The 19,412-nt window shown below is 47.1% G+C and overlaps 1 protein-coding gene across 1 annotated transcript in view; it reads left to right on the forward strand.

Moving 5' to 3' along the window:
- Positions 1-577: 577 nt before the first annotated feature.
- The window catches only part of HOMER2 (homer scaffold protein 2), a 117,975-nt gene continuing 99,140 nt past the window's right edge, over positions 578-19,412 (forward strand). The window contains exons 1-2 of the mRNA XM_059678032.1: positions 578-708; positions 818-941. Coding sequence (XP_059534015.1) covers positions 642-708; positions 818-941 — 191 coding nt within the window. The 5' untranslated portion in view covers positions 578-641. The remainder of the gene's footprint in view (positions 709-817; positions 942-19,412) is intronic.

The raw sequence follows: 19,412 nt of genomic DNA on the forward strand, positions 1-19,412 counted from the left end.
TCCTCTGAACCAAACCGGTTAGGGCAGAACCATTTTAAAAAAAATATTCATTTATGTTTTTGGAGAGAGAGGAAGGGAGAGGGAGAGAAAAAGAGAAACAATGACGGATCAGCTGCCTCCTGCGTGCCACTTACCAGGGATTGAGTCCGCAGCCTGGGCATGTGGCCCTGACTGGGAATTGAACCAGCAACCTTTTGGTGCACAGGACAACGCTCCACCAACTGAGCCACACCAGCCAGGGCTGGAACCACTTTTGATGGAAGTATACATAGAATGTAGCACTTTTATGCCAAAATAAGAGTATTTTAATGCTCTGGTTTTGGCATAAATTGATCTTTGCTTGGCAACTCAAGGTCATTGTTATCACCAGTTATGATAGTCTGCCGCAGAGTCATGTCCTTGGGCCTGTTGATGCACATGCAGAAGATTGCCTGTTGTCAGGTGACTTTGCTATCTCTGTTACTAGCGCTACATCTCAGTGTTTTTTCTTCTAGCCACTTCATAAATTAACTTAATTTTATCCATGCTTTTAAGCCTCACTTTGACCCAGGGATCTGGAGGTGGAGTAGACCACCAGTAGGCCTGGCGAATCCTGGCATGGAGAGAGCCCTGCTTTCAGAGGCAGCGAGGGACCTTGGACAATGACCGTTTTAAAGAGGGTTAAACTGAGGCTGAGGAGGGCATATGATTTATTCAAGGGCACAGCTGGTAAGTGGCAGCAGGACTTTGATCAAGCCTGATACTTCCAAAGGCCTTGCTTTTTCCTCGGTGAAGCACTGTTTTTCTCCTTTTCATTTCCTACTCCACAAATCTTTAGCCACACTAAGCGACTTTACTGCGGCTGCACAGCCCAGGCTCTCCGACTGCACAGTGGGAGTGGACCCCCGGAAGGCAGAGGCTCTGTTCCGGCAGCTTCTCCACCAGGAAGTGAACTCCACAAGGTACCTGTCTCCTCACATTGCACCTCTTTGAAAAATCCTCTTGAAGGTACATCTCATAGGTAGGACCCAGGTCATATGGCTGATCCCTAGGTTGTGATAGAGTTCTTGTATCTTACATGAAGTTCTTGTATCTAATATTTCAGGTTATATGAGGCATTGGTTTAATTAATCCTCACCCAAGGATATTTTTTTTCCCCATTGATTTTTAGGGAGAATGGGAGAAAGAGGGAAAGACAGAAAAACATCAGTGTGAGAGATACACATTAATTGGTTGCCTCCTGCATGAGCCCCTATCAGGGCCCAGGCCAGGGAGGAGCCTGCAACCAAGGTACCTGCCCTTGACCAGAATCGAACCTGGGACCCTTTGGTCAGCAGGCTAACGCTCTATCCACTGAGCCAAACTGGCTAGGGCTATGAGGCATTGGTTTGGATTCACATCTGTACTCCTGTGGCTCTGGTTACATGGAATTGTTTTGAACAGATTCTACAAGATTTTAATCCAGTTCTCTACCTCGGTGTCATCCTCCCACGTAAGGAGTTCTTTGTGTCAGGGACTACTTTCAGGAGAGTGCAGGAAGCAAGCCAGTGCTGGTTACCGGTTTCTTTGCTGCCTGAGTATTACTGTTTACCATAGAAGCCAAGTACTATCGTTGAAGAAATCACAGAAGGGGAGATGAACAGTCTTGGGGAAGAAAAAGCCGTGGATTGGGCTTAATGGGTTGGAACCAGTCTTTCCTATTCTAAAACCTGTGATTGTGGTATGAAGGTATTTTCCTCTCCTTTTCCCTAATGTTTGTTACATAAATAATGACACAAACTATGTTTTCTAAGGGGAAGCGATTTGGACTTGAGTTACACAATATCTGCCGATTTCTATTTCATTTGGCAGGGCCCATCCAAAGCAAATAATGGTACTAATATTTATGTCCTTCCCTCACTTTTGTGGCCACTTGGTATGTTCCATGGGCTGGCTGTAGTAATCTACTTCAGTACCTTGATCTGACCCACCTCTTCATCAAATATGTTACAGAGAGAAGGGACCTTGGAATGGACAGAGAGGCCAAGAGACTTGTCCAGAATTTACTCCCAACCACTCCTTCTCCCATACTGCCAATATCTCTCCTCCAGGTAATTTTCCAGAATCTTCTTCACTGAAGCGATCATCACAGTTTGCATGTTAAAAAGCATTCTCTAAGCCAGTGGTTCTCAACCTTCCTAAAGCCGCGACCCTTTAATACAGTTCCTCATGTTGGGGTGACCCCCAATGTCATTGTTACAAATGGAACATAATGAAAGCATAGTGATTCATCACAAAAACGATATGTAGTTATATATGTGTTTTCCGATGGTCGTAGGCGACCCCTGTGAAAGGGTCGTTCGACCCCCAAAGGGGTCGCGACCCACAGGTTGAGAACCGCTGCCTAAGCACTCGGAAGTGGCGTGACTAGGTCAGAAGCCTGATCTGAGAGTGAGCTTCTGCCGTCGTCCCCATTCTAGAGGGAAAAGTCTTCTGGGTCTCAGTCCAGGGTCTTGGCGAGTTTATTCTCCTTGGTGACTGGCGGCCTGGTCTACATGTGTGTGAAGCCAGCCTTGCCTAGTAATCTTCATTTTTATTACCTATTTATTTATTTATTTATAATTTTTTAAAAATAATTCTTTATTGTTGCAAGTGTTACATACGTCCCTTTTGCCTATAGTCTTTCAAAGGGAAGTACCAAAAGCCCCATTTAGAAAAAGGCATTCCAGGGATGCAAGGTATCTTCAACGTGAGTGAGTGTAGCAGAGGGAATAGAAGGAGCACCAGGCAAGGAGTCCAGACACTGGACGGACGGACTCCCCGTGGGCTGTTGCTGGAGGAGATCACTGAGAGGACGTGACCAGCGGTTGACACGGGAGCTGGACCCCCACAGTCGGAGGCTCCTCCCCTCCTCCCCTGTCCTTGGAACATATGTTCTGACCACCGCCCCCACAGCCAGAGCCATTTTCAAGGACACAGCTGTGAGGGAGTGAGCTGCTGGTGAGACCATCTGGACGGAACCCAGTGAAGGCCTCTGTATAAACTTTTAGGATTTGGGTGGGTGGTGCAGAGATCTGCTCATCTTGCAGTTGCCCATGACAAGCCTCGTATATAAGTTACCTGGCTTATTAAAACCACCACTGCCCTAGCCGGTGTGGCTCGATGGATAGAGCATCTGTTGCAGACTGAAGGGTCCCGGGTTGGATGCCATTTCAGTCAAGGGCCCATGCTCGGGTTTTGCCGGGAGCCGGTCCATCCTTGCTGTTTCAAGGGACCTGGCATATATGGCATACTGTTCTTAATATGTTTGCTCACCTTCTTGGCACTGTGTTTTAACCAAGGTCACCTCTCCGAGAAAGGTTGAATCCCCAGGTAGGGATTTTCCCCTGAAGTTAGGGAGGGAATAAAACCCCTCAACTAAGTGCCAGGCGGGTAATTAATCCCTTTAACTACGAACAATCATGCTTAAACTACATAATCTTTTCTCCCTGGAATGGAGATAAGAAACGCCCTAACCTTTGTAATAGAGATTGATAGGATTGAATCAACTGGTATAAATACAGTTGTAACAAGACAGAAACACTCAGAACTCAGGACACAGAAATCATGAGACAGAATTCAGAACTCAGAACTTAGAACAGAATCAAGAAGACAGAATCTACACGGAGCCTAGAGACAGAAGAACTGTGCTGGAGAGACCATGCCGGAGGATCCTGGAGAGGGACTGGCCTCGGAGCCTAGAGACAGAGCCTAGCGGGAGAACATGGCAAGGGATCCTGGACTGAACCTGACTACAGAGATTGGCAGGAGAACCTGACTGGAGAGCCTGGACAGAACCTGGCTGGAGAACCTAGCGAGGGAACATGGCTACAGAACCTCGCTGGAAATCCGGAGCAGCAGAGCCTCTCTGGAGATCAAGACCAGAACTTGGCTGGAGATCCTGGCTAGGCTGCTGATCAACTGAACGCTGTCTCCGTGTCATTCCTTCTTCGCCGACTCCGTCCACACCTTTGGGGACCCCTGGACCTGCTGGGGCTGGACCCCGGCATCTGGCGCCCGAACAGGGACCCCTAGGTAAGCGCCCCGCACTCGGGACGGATCGGACTCCACCATAGGAAGAGGGTGGATAGTCTTCGCCGACTCCGTCCACACCTTTGGGAACCCCTGGAACAGGATTCCCTTAGGTAAGCCGCCCCGTTGAGAACCTCCACACTCGGGACGGATAGGACTCCACCATAGGAAGAGGGTGGATAGTCTTCGCTGACTCCGTCCACACCTTTGGGAACCCCTGGAACAGGATTCCCTTAGGTAAGCCGCCCCATTGAGAACCTCCACACTCGGGATGGATAGGACTCCACCAGGGTGCTGCAAACCCCCCTACAGAGGATAAGTAGGGTAAGAAGGTGGATAGTACAGAACTTAGATTGAGAAGATGTGCCATACTGAGTCCAAAGAAAGAAGACTCTGTATTGATTCTTAGATTGAGATGTGCCATACTGAGTCCAAAGAAAGAAGACTCTGTATTGATCTTTAGATTAAGAAGATGTGCCATACTGAGTCTAAAGAAAAAAGACTCTGTATTGATCTTTTAACATATGTGCTTGCTAGCAGAGGAATTAAGGTTACTCCCAGTCAGACAGAACGTTTTATACAAGAAGTATGTCCATGCTTTTCTGAGGAAGGAAAGGTAAATGTAATGGCATGGGAGAAGGTAGGCCCAAGGAGCCTTATCCTTAACCCCACTGCAGCCTTTCCACCCTGGGAAAGTGCAGGATTGGCAAGCTCTCCCTGGGATGATAGATCAGGACTCAGGTAATAGCGGAAAGCGCCAATCCTACTCTTAAAATGGATATAAGAGAGCATTTGAGGTTTTTCTTTTTAATGCTTGCTTTTAAAAAATAAAAAAGGGGGAATTTGCCGGGAGCCGGTCCATCCTTGCTGTTTCAAGGGACCTGGCATATATGGCATACTGTTCTTAATATGTTTGCTCACCTTCTTGGCACTGTGTTTTAACCAAGGTCACCTCTCCGAGAAAGGTTGAATCCCCAGGTAGGGATTTTCCCCTGAAGTTAGGGAGGGAATAAAACCCCTCAACTAAGTGCCAGGCGGGTAATTAATCCCTTTAACTACGAACAATCATGCTTAAACTACATAATCTTTTCTCCCTGGAATGGAGATAAGAAACGCCCTAACCTTTGTAATAGAGATTGATAGGATTGAATCAACTGGTATAAATACAGTTGTAACAAGACAGAAACACTCAGAACTCAGGACACAGAAATCATGAGACAGAATTCAGAACTCAGAACTTAGAACAGAATCAAGAAGACAGAATCTACACGGAGCCTAGAGACAGAAGAACTGTGCTGGAGAGACCATGCCGGAGGATCCTGGAGAGGGACTGGCCTCGGAGCCTAGAGACAGAGCCTAGCGGGAGAACATGGCAAGGGATCCTGGACTGAACCTGACTACAGAGATTGGCAGGAGAACCTGACTGGAGAGCCTGGACAGAACCTGGCTGGAGAACCTAGCGAGGGAACATGGCTACAGAACCTCGCTGGAAATCCGGAGCAGCAGAGCCTCTCTGGAGATCAAGACCAGAACTTGGCTGGAGATCCTGGCTAGGCTGCTGATCAACTGAACGCTGTCTCCGTGTCATTCCTTCTTCGCCGACTCCGTCCACACCTTTGGGGACCCCTGGACCTGCTGGGGCTGGACCCCGGCAGGGTTTCGGGCTCGATCCCCAGTGGGGGGCATGCAGGAGGCAGCCAATCAATGATTCTCTCTCATCACTGATGTTTCTATCTCTCCCTCTCCCTTCCTCTCTGAGATCAATAAAAATATATTAAAAAGACACACACACACACACACACACACACACACACACACACACACAAAACCACCACCAATATGGTATGATCTGCCTCTTTTTTCATCTTTCCTTCCCCTCACTGTATGGGAGCCAGTTTGCAAACCAACAGTTATGCATGTCACCACCCACCCCTCTGGGCCTTCTTTTTTTCACTTAGTTTCCTATTTCACAGATAAAATTGAGGCTCTGGCATCAATTCCCTCGGTTTCCCAATCCCATCCCTACAGTGTGACCTCTTCCTGACCCCTTTCACCTTCTGTCTTTCAATCTGCTGCTGTGTGTCTTTGGCCGTTGCGCTCACTGTTCTTCTGGGCGTTGGTCCTGCAGTTACTCCTTCTCTCTTCTCTGTTTTCAACTCTCCCTCTTTCCTGGCTCCTCCCACCCCCCCCACCCCCCCATGTAAGTTTGCTCAAGTTTCTCCAGTCTCAAAACAAAACCGATACCCTGCCCTCAATCCCGTGTCCTCCACCAAGTATCTCGGATCTCCTTTCTCCGCACCAGGAGTCTCTTAACAAAGAGCAGGGTCCCCTCCCCCTTCCTGTCCAGTGCAGCCTTGCTCTTGCCCCCAGACAGGCCACTGAAACCTCTGTGGCAAAGTTCACTAGGGCAGAGTTGAACTAGGGCCACATTCAACGATCTCGTTTGTCTCAAATCTTCCGTTTATGTAATATCTTCAGTTTATTTAACTCGCGATTCTCCTCTGCCCTGGGTCACTATTTCTTCTCTATCTCTCTCTCTGGCCAACTCCTCATTCCCTTGCTTGTTCCTAAACTTTGGTGTCCCCATGGCCCCATCTACACTCTCCTTACGTTACCTATACAGACTCAGTCTCTTATGGCTTCCAGCTCTGTGCTGATGACTCCAGCCATCCATGATACCCGAGCTTCAGACTCATAAATATTCCTGCTTACTAGAAATTTCTATCTGGATGTCCGACAGGCCTCCCCAGCACATGTGTAAATGTGATGTGTGTTCACCTTTCTTCCTGAACCTGTTCATCCATCTCTATCTACATTTTCGAAGAATGCTTCCTTCTCGTTACCCACCGCAGAAACCTGGTAGCCATCCTGGACTCCACCCTCTCTCTCATCCCTCACGCCCAGTCCCTCCCCAGGTCCTGTGGACTTCAGGTCCTGACCGTTCCTCTGAGGCCACTCCTCTCATTTCTTCCACCACTCTTAGTTCTTTTATCTCTTCTCCTGTAGACCAAGGGCTCCAACAGGTCCCTGTAGCCAGCTTTGCTCCCCTGCAGACCCTCTCTGTCCTGCTAGTTGAGGGGTTTTCTTTAATTGTTATAAGCCCAAGCTGGTTTGGCTCAGTGGATAGAGTGTCAGCCTGCGGACTGAAAGGTCCCAGGTTCAATTCCAGTCAAGGGCACATGTCCGGGTTGCAGGCTCGTGCGGGTAAGGGGCGTGCGGAAGGCTGCCGATTAATGATTCTCTCTCATCATGATGTTTCTCTCTCTCTCTCCTCTCCCTTCCTCTCTGAAATCAATGCAAATATATATTTTTTAAAAATTGATATAAAACACACAGAGCTCTAGTTGGTTTGGCTCAGTGGATAGAGCATTGGCCTAAGGACCAAAGGATACCGGGCTTCGATTCCGGTCAAGGGTACATAGCTTGCCTGCAGGCTCCTCCCTGGCTTGGGCCCTGGTTGGGGCGTGTGCAGGAGGCAACCAGTCGACGTGTTTCTTTCACATAGATATTTCTCTCTGTCTTCCCCTCTCTCTTCCACTCTCCCTAAAAATCAGTGGAAAAATATCCTCGGGTGAGGATTAAAAAATAAATAAAACACACAGAAAAGAATTGAAAATATAACCAGTTCTTGTGTATATACCCAGCTGGGAGTAGGTTCTTTCTAAAACACAAACTTGACATCTATCCCTTGATCTATCCACCTTCCTAATTGCTTCTAGGATACACTATAAACTCCTCAGTATAGAATTACAGCCTGTTAAGATTTAGTTCTGTCCTATCTGTGTAGCCTCATCTCCTGCCACTCTCCCCGGTGAAATGCACAGCCATATCCAAGTGTTTCAGGTTCCTGGGAGAGTCCCTGTTGTGCTGTATACATGCTGTTCCTTCTGTTCGCAGTGTCCTCCCCTCTCTGGGCCACTTGGTAAATCTTAGCCTATCGTGTGAGCTTCAGGCGACCTTCCATAATACACCCCCCCCCCCCTTTGTCCCCACCTCCAATTAGAACTGAATATTTTTCCTTTTTTTTTAAAAAAAATATATTTTATTGATTTTTTACAGAGAGGAAGGGAGAGAGACAGAGAGCTAGAAACATCGATGAGAGAGACATCGATCAGCTGCCCCCTGCATATCCCCCACTGGGAATGTGCCCGCAACCCAGGTACATGCCCTCAACCGGAATCGAACCTGGGACCTTTCAGTCCGCAAGCCGACGCTCTATCCACTGAGCCAAACCGGTTTCGGCGAATATTTTTCCTTTTGCTTTTATTTATTTATTTACTTATTTTTAATCCTTACCCGAGGATATTTTTCCATTGATTTTTAGAGGGAGTGGAAGAGAGAGGGAAAGACAGAGAGAAACATCGATGCGAGAGAAACACATCGATTGGTTGCCTCATGCATGAGCCCTGGCCAGGGCCTGGGCCAGGAGGAGCCTGCAACCATGGCATGTGCCCTTGACCGGAATTGAACCCAGGACCCTTCAGTCCACTGGCTGACGCTCTATCCACTGAGCCAAACCGGCTAGGGTTGAATATTTTTTCTGTATATCTCCCCCCTCTTTCTCCCCCCTTTATATCTTTAACATATATAGTCACATGTTCATCGCAATGTATTGTAATTTGTTTACATCCAGCTGAATGATAGTCCTTGAGAGTGAGGCTGTGTCTTTTACTTCTTTGGCAGTTAGCATTGAGTCTGGCAACGTGATGCATAGCTGGCGTTCAGTAAATGGTTATTGATCTGCCTCCCACCTTCCTCTCCAGTTTTATGTTTGACTAATCTTTTCCCACTCAGTAAACACTCAACCATGTACTCTCAGCTCCCCTCCTGTGCACAGCATCTGTGTTCCCTGGGCGCCCCTTCATCGCGGCGCCACTTTATTGAATCTGTCTGCATTCATGTTCATTGCCCTGGCTGGGATGTCAGTGCCAGGAGTCCAGGGCCCGCGTGAGATGTCCCTGCGTCTCCAGCACCTCGTGCGGGGCTCACACTCCCCAGGCCATGCAGCAGCGTTTGTGAACATATGAATGAAGGACTCAGACTTGCCGATGTCTCCATCTTCCAACTCCGAACTGTATGCTCTGAGGTTCCAGGAATCGTGATGTAACCTAGACGTTTTCTCACAGTAGATGATTAGAACAGTTGAAAGCCGACTCCCACAGTTGGCAGCTATGAAGGTAAACATTTAAGAAAGTGAGTCAGAGGAAGGTGAATCCTCCAACAGGATTGGACACATTGGCAGTGAGTGTGTCCAAGTTATCTCGGGCACCCCCTCTGCACCCGATGGCGGCTCCCATATGTTCCCTCGGGTGGCACATGTGCCCTGAGAGCTTCTCAGGAAGGTGTCTGACAACCCCCATGACTAAACTGGCTAGAAATGAGCTGAAAACACATTACTTCTCTGCAGCGAAAATTACTGTTTTTCCCATTAGCCTTTCACTTTAATTTGCTCATTTTTTTTTGTCAACTAAACACAAAATGTAGTAATTTATATTTTATTTCTGTTCACACAGAATTCTAGAGAAAACCCTCATCTACACACTCTCTTAGGATTTGTGACCTTATTTTTTCACTCCACAAGCATTTCTCAATATCTAGTGTATTCCTAGGCTTAATGTTAGCGGAGTAAAGAGAATTTAAAACAAAAACAAGGAACACATATATTTTTTTAAATATATTTTATTGATGTTTTACAGAGAGGAAGGGAGAGGGATAGAGAGTTAGAAACATCGATGAGAGAGAAGCATCAATCAGCCGCCTCCTGCACACTCCCTACTGGGGATGTGCCCGCAACCAAGGTACATGCCCTTGACCGGAATTGAACCCGGGACCCTTCAGTCCCCAGACCGACGCTCTATCCAGTCAGCCAAACCGGCGAGGGCAAGGAACACATATTTTAAAGTCAACTTGGAAGAGTCAAGTAGAAGATAGTGATGATGTAGCATATTATGTAAAATAGTACATGGTAATCCAGTGGAGTGTGGGGAAAGGTGATTATAGCCTAACTACAGAGACTTCAGAGTGAGGGGAAAAACCAGAGCCAAGTGACATGAACCAGGAGAAAATTACTGAAGGTGGTGAATCTCCAACTGGCAGGCACACACATATATGTGCGTGTGTGCGCGTGTGTGCACATACACACACACACACACCCCTACCCACCCCCACATAGACACACACACACACACACACCATACACACCCACACCCACACCCCCCACACCCTACACCAGGGGTGGGCAAACTTTTTGACTCGAGGGCCACAATGGGTCCTTAAACTGGACCAGAGGGCCGGAACAAAAGCATGGATGGAGTGTTTGTGTGAACTAATATAAATTCAAAGTAAACATTATTACATAAAAGGGTACGGTCTTTTTTTTTAGTTTTATTCATTTCAAACGGGCCGGATCCGGCCCACGGGCTGTAGTTTGCCCATGGCTGCCCTACACACACCCACATACACACTACACAGACACACACACACACCTACCCCCTCACACATACCCATATCCCCATCCGCACACCCCCAACGCACACACCCACATACCCACACACTCACACACACCTATCCCCCCCCCCACACACACACACCCCCCACATACACCCCCCCACACCACACACACCCACATACCCCCACACACACAACCACACACACACACACCCCGCCCCCCCCCACATGCACACATCCACCCCCCCCCCACACACACATACATGCATGCACACACGCACACTGGATTGCCAGAAGTAAGACCCTGTGAGAAATCTGGGTTTTGGGTATGGAGGATGGAGACTGGCCATTTTTCTGCTGAATAAACTTCAGAGCAAGACTCCATGGCTGCTCCATTTCCCTTAGGCCAGCTCACAGCTCTCTTTCCGCCTCTTCTCTTCCAAGTCTCTCAGGGGCCCCTCACATTTGCAATGGGTTGTGGTACTAGCTCTCTTGGGGAAATGCACGTCGCTTTGGATTTCAGCATATCCGTTAGACGTTGGGGAGGGTTGTCTCTGTTTTCCTGTGCGACAGGTCAGAGTCTGCTTCCTCCCACCCGTGGGAGCTTTGCTCTGCAGAGATCTTCAGCATTTTTAGGTGAGAAGGGCATTGGTTTTATTTATTTTGAAATATACTTTTATTGATTTCAGAGAGGAAGGGAGAGAGAGATATAGAAACATCAATGATGAGAATCATGGATTGGCTGCCTCCTGCACGCCCCCTATTGGGGGTTGAGCCCACAACCTAGGCATGTGCCCTTGACTGGAATCAAACCCGGGACCCTTCAGTCCGCAAGCCAATGCTCTATTCACTAAGCCAAACCGGCTAGGGCGGGCATTGGCTTTAGATACCGACTAACCTGAGGGACTTTAGCCAAGATAGAAGCTCATTTTCATCACTTCTGAAGTGAGATTATAATGATTATTACTTTCTACCTCCTAGATTATGATTATAAGGATTAACAAATATTAGTTCCCCCTCTTCTTCCACTCTGGGTTTCAGACCAAAGTAAAACACTCTAACTTGGCTGATTCAAATAGGGAGACGTTCTGATGCCACCATTTGTCAATAGTCCTGTGAAAACAGCATGTCAGAATGTGAATGCCACAACCACTGCTGTCCACTGAGCATTTACTACATGCCAGGACTGGGAAGAGCTTTATATTTGCATCATCTCTTACCCTCATACTAACCCAGCTAGATAGGCATTGTGTCTCTTTTACAAACAAAGCTTGGAGGTGACAGGCAAATTCCCCAAGGTTCACAGGGAAGCAGGAGAAATGAGATTTGGACTTGGCTTTCTTCCTATAGAAGGGACACCAAGGAACCTACTGAACCACGTAATTGTGCTGAGAGATAGATCCCCACGACAGGCCAGTCAAGATCGCCCTCTGTGGGGAGAAACTCGAATGCAGATATCCTGTGGCACTGAAGCAAGATCCATTGGCTTCGTTAGACACCGCTCCAGCCAGAACTTGGAGTCTGTCAGGCTTCAAGTGACTTATCAGACTCCGTTCTTAATTACTTTTTTTTTGGTTTATTCCTGAAACGGGAGACAATCAGGCAGGGAGGCCCCACAATCCCTGCCTCTTACATATCTCATGGAAGTGTACCCAAAGTCTGGTGCGTCCTGGGAGTCCACGCAAAGTGGGAGTCCACACAAGCACACAGAACTGCGACTGTACTGCTTATCACCCAGAAACAGCTTGTACCCCCATAGAAGCCATCATTCTACTCAGGAGAAGGCCACATCACCTGGGCCTGACAGCCACCTTCTGGGCCCTGAAATCCCTCTTGTATGTTCCAGAACTTACCCCTTTCCCTGTACCTACACTACAAGACCTGGGAATTTTCCATTTGTGTCCACTGGTGCTTTCCACGGACAGGCCTGGTCATGGCCTACTATGGGCACAAAACATTGCATTCTATTGTAAAAATTGAAGAATGCAAGGTGTATTCGTTCTTTTTAAAATAAATCTTTTGTTCAGATTATTACAGTTGTTCCTCTTTTCCCCCCCATAACTCCCCTCCACCCAGTTCACACCCCACCCTCTGCCCTTACCCACCCCCACTGTCCTCATCCATAGGTGTACGATTTTTGTCCAGTCTCTTCCTGCACCCCCACACCCCTTTCCACCCCGAGAATTGTCAGTCCACTCCCTTTCTATGCCCCTGATTCTATTATATTCACCAGTTTACTCTGTTCATCAGATTTTTTATTCACTTGATTTTTAGATTCACTTGTTGATAGATATGTAATTGTTGGTCATAATTTTTTTAAATATATTTTTATTGATTTTTTACAGAGAGGAAGGGAGAGAGATAGTCAGAAACATCGATGAGAGAGAAACACCTATCAGCCGCCTCCTGCACATCCCCCACTGGGGATGTGCCCGCAACCCAGGTACATGCCCTTGACCGGAATCGAACCTGGGACCTTTCAGTCCGCAGGCCGACGCTCCATCCACCGAGCCAAACCGATTTCGGCTGTTGTTCATAATTTTTATCTTCACCTTTTTTCTTCTTCCTCGTCTTAAAGGATAAATTTCAGCATTTCATATAATACTGGTTTGGTGGTGATGAACTCCTTTAGCTATTTTTTTTTTTATCTATCAGTGAAGCTCTATCTGACCTTCAATTCTGAATGATAGCTTTGCTGGATAAAATAATCTTGGTTGTAGGTTCTTGCTATTCATCACTTTGAATATTTCTTGCCAGTCCCTTCTGGCCTGCATAGTTTCTGTTGAGAAATCAGCTGACAGTCATATGGGTACTCCCTTATAGATAACACTGTTTTTCTCTTGCTGCTTTTAAGATTCTCTCTTTGTCTTTTGCCCTTGGCATTTTAATTATGATGTGTGTTGGTGTAGTCCTCTTTGGATTCCTTTTGTTTGGGGTTCTCTGCGCTTCCTGGACTTGTAAGTCTATTTCTTTCACCAGGTAGGGGAAGTTTTCTGTCATTATTTCTTCAAATAGGTTTTCAATATCTTGCTCTCTCTCTTCTTCTGGCACCCCTATAATTCTGATGTTGGGACGCTTGAAGTTGTCCAAGAGGCTCCTTACACTATCTTGATATTTTTGGATTCTTTTTGCTTTTCCGGTTGGGTATTTTTTGTTTCTTCGTATTTCAAATCTTTGACTTGATTCTTGGGATCCTCTTGTCTGCTGTTGGATCTCTGTATATTATTCTTTATTTCAGTCAGTGTATGCTTAATTTCTAGTTGGTCCTTTTTCATATCCTCGAGGGTCTCACTAAATTTACCGGCGGTTTCTAGAACATTCTTGAAAAACCTTATGACAGTGGTTTTGAACTCTATATCCAGTAGTGTGCTTTCCTCCATTTTTGTCATTTGTGATGTTTCTTTGTCTCCGCATTTTATATGCTTCCCTGTGTTGATAGAGTGGCTTTGTGTGCTAGGTGTCCTATAGGGCCCAGTGCCTCAGCCTCCCCAGTTACCTGAGGTGGACACTCTTGGTGCACCCCTTTGTGGGCTGTGTGCACAGTCTTGTTGTAGTTAAGCCTTGATTGTTGTTGGTATCACTGGGAGGAATTGACCTCCAGGCCAATTATCTGTGGGAATCAGCTGTGTCTACAGTAGGAGAACTTCTGTGCTGAAGACAACAGGGAAGGCAAAAGGGAAGGGAAGGCAAAAGGGAATGAAAAAAAAAGGAAAAAGGGGAGGCAAAAGGGAAGGGAAGGCAAAAGGGAAGGGATGGCAAAAGGGAAAGGAAAGGGGAAGGGAAGGCAAAAGGGAATGGAAATGGGATGGGAAGGTAAAAAGGAAGGGAAGGCAAAAGGGAATAAAAAAAGAAGGAAAAAGGGGAGGCAAAAGGGAAGGGAAAAGGGAAGGAAAAAGCGAAGGGAAGGCAAAAGGGAAGGGATGGCAAAAGGGAAAGGAAAAAGGATGAGAAGGCAAAAGGGAAGGAAAAAGGGAAGGGAAAAGGGAAGGGAAAGTGGAAGGGAGGCCAAATGGAAGGGAAAAGAAAAGGCAAAAGGGAAGGAAAGTCAAAATGGAAGGGAAATGGGAAGGGAAGGCAAAAGGGAAGAGAAAAGTGAAGGGATGGCAAAGGGAAGGGAAAAAGGGAAGGGATGGCAAAAGGTAGGGGAAAAGGGAAGGGAAGGGAAAAGGGCAAGGGAAGGAAAAAGAGAAGGCAAAAGGGAAGGCAAAAAGGAAGGGAAGGGAAGCAAAAGGGAAGGGAAGGCAAAAGGGAAAGGGATAGGGATGGGAAGGTAAAAAGGAAGGGAAGGAAAAAGGGAAGGAAAAAGGGAGGGAAGGCAAAAGAGAAGGGAAAAGGAAAGGGAAGGCAAAAGGGAGGGGAAAAGGGAAGGGAACGAAAAAGGGAAGTAAAAGGGAATAAATAAAGAAGGGAAAAGGGGAGGCAAAAGGGAAGGGAAGAGATGGGAAGGAAAAATGGAGGGGAAGGCAAAAGGGAAGGGAAGGAAAAAGGGAAGGAAGGAAAAAGGGAATGGAAATGGGATGGGAAAGTAAAAAGGAAGGGAAGGCAAAAGGGAAAGGGAAAGGGATGGGAAGGTAAAAAGGAAGGGAAGGAAAAAGGGAAAGAAAAAGGGATGGGAAGGCAAAAAGGAAGGGAAGGCAAAAGGGAAGGAAAATGGAAAGGGAAGCAAAAGGGAGGGGAAAAGGGAAGGGAAGGAAAAGGGAATAAAAAAAGAAGGAAAAAGGGGAGGCAAAAGGGAAGGGAAGAGAGATGGGAAGGAAAAAGGGACGGGAAGGCAAAAGGGAATGGAAATGGGATGGGAAGGTAAAAAGGAAGGGAAGGCTAAAGGGAAGGCAAAAAGGAAAAAGGGGAGGCAAAAGGGAAGGGAAAAGGGAAGAGATGGGGAAAGGGAAGGAAAAACGGAGGGAAGGGAAAAGGGAAGGGAAAAGGGAAGGGAACGAAAAAGAGAAGGAAAATGGAATAAAAAAAGAAGGAAAAAGGGGAGGCAAAGGGAAGGGAAGAAAAATGGGAAGGAAAAAGGGACAGGAAGGAAAAAGGGAGGGGAAGGCAAAAGGGAAAGGAAAAGGGATGGGAAGGTAAAAAGGAAGGGAAGGAAAAAGGGCAGGAAAAAGGGAGGGAAGGCAAAAGAGAAGGAAAAAGTAAGGGAAGGGAAAAGGGAAAGAAAAAGGGATGGGAAGGCAAAAAAGAAGGGAAGGCAAAAGGGAAGGAAAAATGAAAGGGAAGGCAAAAGGGAGGGGAAAAGGGAAGGGAACGAAAAAGGGAAGGAAAAGGGAATAAAAAAAGAAGGAAAAATGGGAGGCAAAAGGGAAGGGAAGAGAGATGGGAAGGAAAAAGGGACGGGAAGAAAAAAGGCAGGGGAAGGCAAAAGGGAAGGGAAAGCAAAAGGGAAAGGGAAAGGAATGGGAAGGTAAAAAGGAAGGGAAGGAAAAAGGGAGGGCAGGCAAAAGAGAAGGAAAAAGGGAGGGCAGGCAAAAGAGAAGGGAAAAGGGAGGGAAGGCAAAAGGGAAGGGAAAAGGGAAGGAAACGAAAAAGGGAAGGAAAATGGAATAAAAAAAGAAGGAAAAAGGGGAGGCAAAGGGAAGGGAAGAAAAATGGGAAGGAAAAAGGGACAGGAAGGAAAAAGGGAGGGGAAGGCAAAAGGGAAAGGAAAAGGGATGGGAAGGTAAAAAGGAAGGGAAGGAAAAAGGGCAGGAAAAAGGGAGGGAAGGCAAAAGAGAAGGAAAAAGTAAGGGAAGGGAAAAGGGAAAGAAAAAGGGATGGGAAGGCAAAAAAGAAGGGAAGGCAAAAGGGAAGGAAAAATGAAAGGGAAGGCAAAAGGGAGGGGAAAAGGGAAGGGAACGAAAAAGGGAAGGAAAAGGGAATAAAAAAAGAAGGAAAAATGGGAGGCAAAAGGGAAGGGAAGAGAGATGGGAAGGAAAAAGGGACGGGAAGAAAAAAGGCAGGGGAAGGCAAAAGGGAAGGGAAAGCAAAAGGGAAAGGGAAAGGAATGGGAAGGTAAAAAGGAAGGGAAGGAAAAAGGGAGGGCAGGCAAAAGAGAAGGAAAAAGGGAGGGCAGGCAAAAGAGAAGGGAAAAGGGAGGGAAGGCAAAAGGGAAGGGAAAAGAGGGAAGGCAAAAGGAAAGGAAAAAGGGAAGGAAAAAGGGAGGGAAGGCAAAAGGGAATGGAAATGGGATGGGAAGGTAAAAAGGAAGGGAAGGAAAAAGGGAAGGAAAAAGGAAAGGGAAGGCCAAAGGGAATGGAAATGGGATGGGAAGGCAAAAAGGAAAGAGGGGAGGCAAAAGGGAAGGGAAAGGGGAAGGGAAGGGAAAAGGGAAAGGAAAAGGGAGGGGAAGGCAAAAGGGAAGGAAAACGGAAAGGGAAGGCAAAAGGGAGGGGAAAAGGGAAGGAAAAGAGAATAAAAAAAGAAGGAAAAAGGGGAGGCAAAAGGGAAGGGAAGAGATGGGAAGGAAAAAGGGACGGGAAGGCAAAAGGGAAGGGAGGGCAAAAGGGAAGGGAAGGAAAAAGAAGGGAAGGAAAAGGAAGGGAAGGAAAAAGGGAAGGAAAAAGTGAGGGAAGGCAAAAGGGAAGGGAAAGGGGAAGGGAAGGTAAAAAGGAAGGGAAGGCAAAAAGGAAAAAGGGGAGGCAAAAGGGAAGGGAAAAGGTTTGGGAAAGCAAAAGAGAAGGAAAAAGGGAAGGGAAAGTGGAAGGGAGGCCAAATGGAAGGGGAACGAGAAGGCAAAAGGGAAGGAAAGTCAAAAGGGAAAGGAAATGGGGAGGGATGGCAAAAGGGAAGGGAAAGGGGAAGGGAAAAGGGAAAGGAACGCAAAAAAGAAGGGAAGGGAAAACGGAGGGGAAAGGGAAGGGAAGGAAATAATGAAGGGAAAAGGGAAGGGATGGCAAAAGGGAGGGGAAAAGGGAAAGGGAAGGAAAAAGAGAAGGCAAAAGGGAAGGGAAAGAAGAAGAGACGGCCAAAGGGAAGGCAAAAGGGAAGGAAAGGGAAAAGGGAGAGAAAAAGGGAAGGGAAGACAAAAGGGAAGGAAAAAGGGATGGGATGGCAAAAGGGAAGGGAAAATAGAAGGCAAAAGGGAAGAAAAGTCGAAAGGGAAGGCAAAAGTGAAGTGAAAGCAAAAGGGAAGGGAAATGGGAAGGTAAGGAAAAAGGGAAGGAAATGAAAAAGGGAAAGGAAAGCAAAAGGGAAGGAAAGGGAAAAGGGAGGGGGAAAGGCAAGGGAAGGAAAGAATGAAGGGAAAAGGGAAGGGATGGCAAAAGGGAAGGCAAAGGGAGCAGAAAAGGGAAGGGAAGGAAAAGGGGAAGGGAAGGAAAAAGGGAAAGGAAAAGGGATGGGAAGGCAAAAGGGAATAAAAAAGAAGAAAGGGAAGGGAAGAGGGATGGGAAGGCAAAAGGGAAGGGAAAAGGGAAGGGAAGGCAAAAGGGAATGGAAATGGGATGGGAAGGTAAAAAGGAAGGGAAGGCAAAAAGGAAAAAGGGGGGGCAAAAGGGGGAAGGGAAAAGGGAAGGGAAGGAAGAAGGGAAGGGAAAAGGGAAAGGAAGGAAGAAGGGAAGGGAAAAGGGAAAGGAAAAGGGAAAGGGAAGGCAAAAGGGAGGGGAAAAGGGAAGGGAACGAAAAAGGGAAGGAAAAGAGAATAAAAAAAGAAGGAAAAATGGGAGGCAAAAGGGAAGGGAAGAGATGGGAAGGAAAAAGGGAAGGGAGGGCAAAAGGGAAGGGAAGGAAAAAGGGAAGGAAAAAGTGAGGGAAGGCAAAAGGGAAGGGAAATGGGATGGGAAGGTAAAAAGGAAGGGAAGGCAAAAAGGAAAAAGGGGAGGCAAAAGGGGGAAGGGAAAAGGGTTGGGAAGGAAAAAGGGAAGGGAAAGTGGAAGGGAGGCCAAATGGAAGGGGAAAGAGAAGGCAAAAGGGAAGGAAAGTCAAAAGGGAAAGGAAATGGGAAGGGATGGCAAAAGGGAAGGGAAAGGGAAAGGAACGCAAAAAGGAAGGGAAGGGAAAAGGGAGGGGAAGGGAAGGGAAGGAAATAATGAAGGGAAAAGGAAAGGGATGGCAAAAGGGAGGGGAAAAGGGAAGGGAAGACAAAAGGGAAGGCAAAAGGGAAGGGAAGGAAAAAGGGAAAGGGAAGGAAAAAGAGAAGGCAAAAGGGAAGGGAAAGAAGAAGAGAAGGCCAAAGGGAAGGCAAAAGGGAAGGAAAGGGAAAAGGGAGGGAAAAAGGGATGGGATGGCAAAAGGGAAGGGAAAATAGAAGGCAAAAGGGAAGAAAAGTCGAAAGGGAAGGCAAAAGTGAAGTGAAAGCAAAAGGGAAGGGAAATGGGAAGGTAAGGAAAAAATGAAGGGAAAAGGGAAGGGATGGCAAAAGGGAAGGCAAAGGGAGCAGAAAAGGGAAGGGAAGGAAAAGGGGAAGGGAAGGCAAAAGGGAAGGGAAATGGGAAGGGAGGGGAAAAGGGAGGGGAAGACAAAAGGGAAGGAAAAAGGGATGAGATGGCAAAAGGGAAGGGAAAGGGGATGGGAAGGAAAAAGGAAAGGGAAGGAAAAAGGGAAGGGAAGGAAAAAGGGAAAGGAAAGCAAAAGAGAAGGAAAGGGAAAAGGGAGGGGGAAAGGCAAGGGAAGGAAAAAATGAAGGGAAAAGGGAAGAGATGGGAAAAGGGAAGGCAAAAGGGAGCGGAAAAGGGAAGGGAAGGAAAAAGGGAGGGGGGAAAGGGAGGGGGAAAGGGAAGGGAAGGAAAAAGAGAAGGGAAAGTGGAAGGGAGGCCAAATGGAAGGGAAAAGAGAAGGCAAAAGGGAAGGAAAATTGGAAGGGAAGGCAAAAGGGAAGGGAAAAGTGAAGGGATGGCAAAAGGGAAGGGAAAAGGGAAAGGAACCCAAAAAGGAAGGAAAGGGAAAAGGGAGGGGAAAGGGAAGGGATGGCAAAAGGGAAGGCAAAAGGGAAGAGAAGGCAAAAGGGAGGGGAAAGGGAA

This window comes from Myotis daubentonii, chromosome 21 (assembly GCF_963259705.1).
Source record: "Myotis daubentonii chromosome 21, mMyoDau2.1, whole genome shotgun sequence".
NCBI classification, from domain to species: Eukaryota; Metazoa; Chordata; class Mammalia; order Chiroptera; family Vespertilionidae; genus Myotis; species Myotis daubentonii.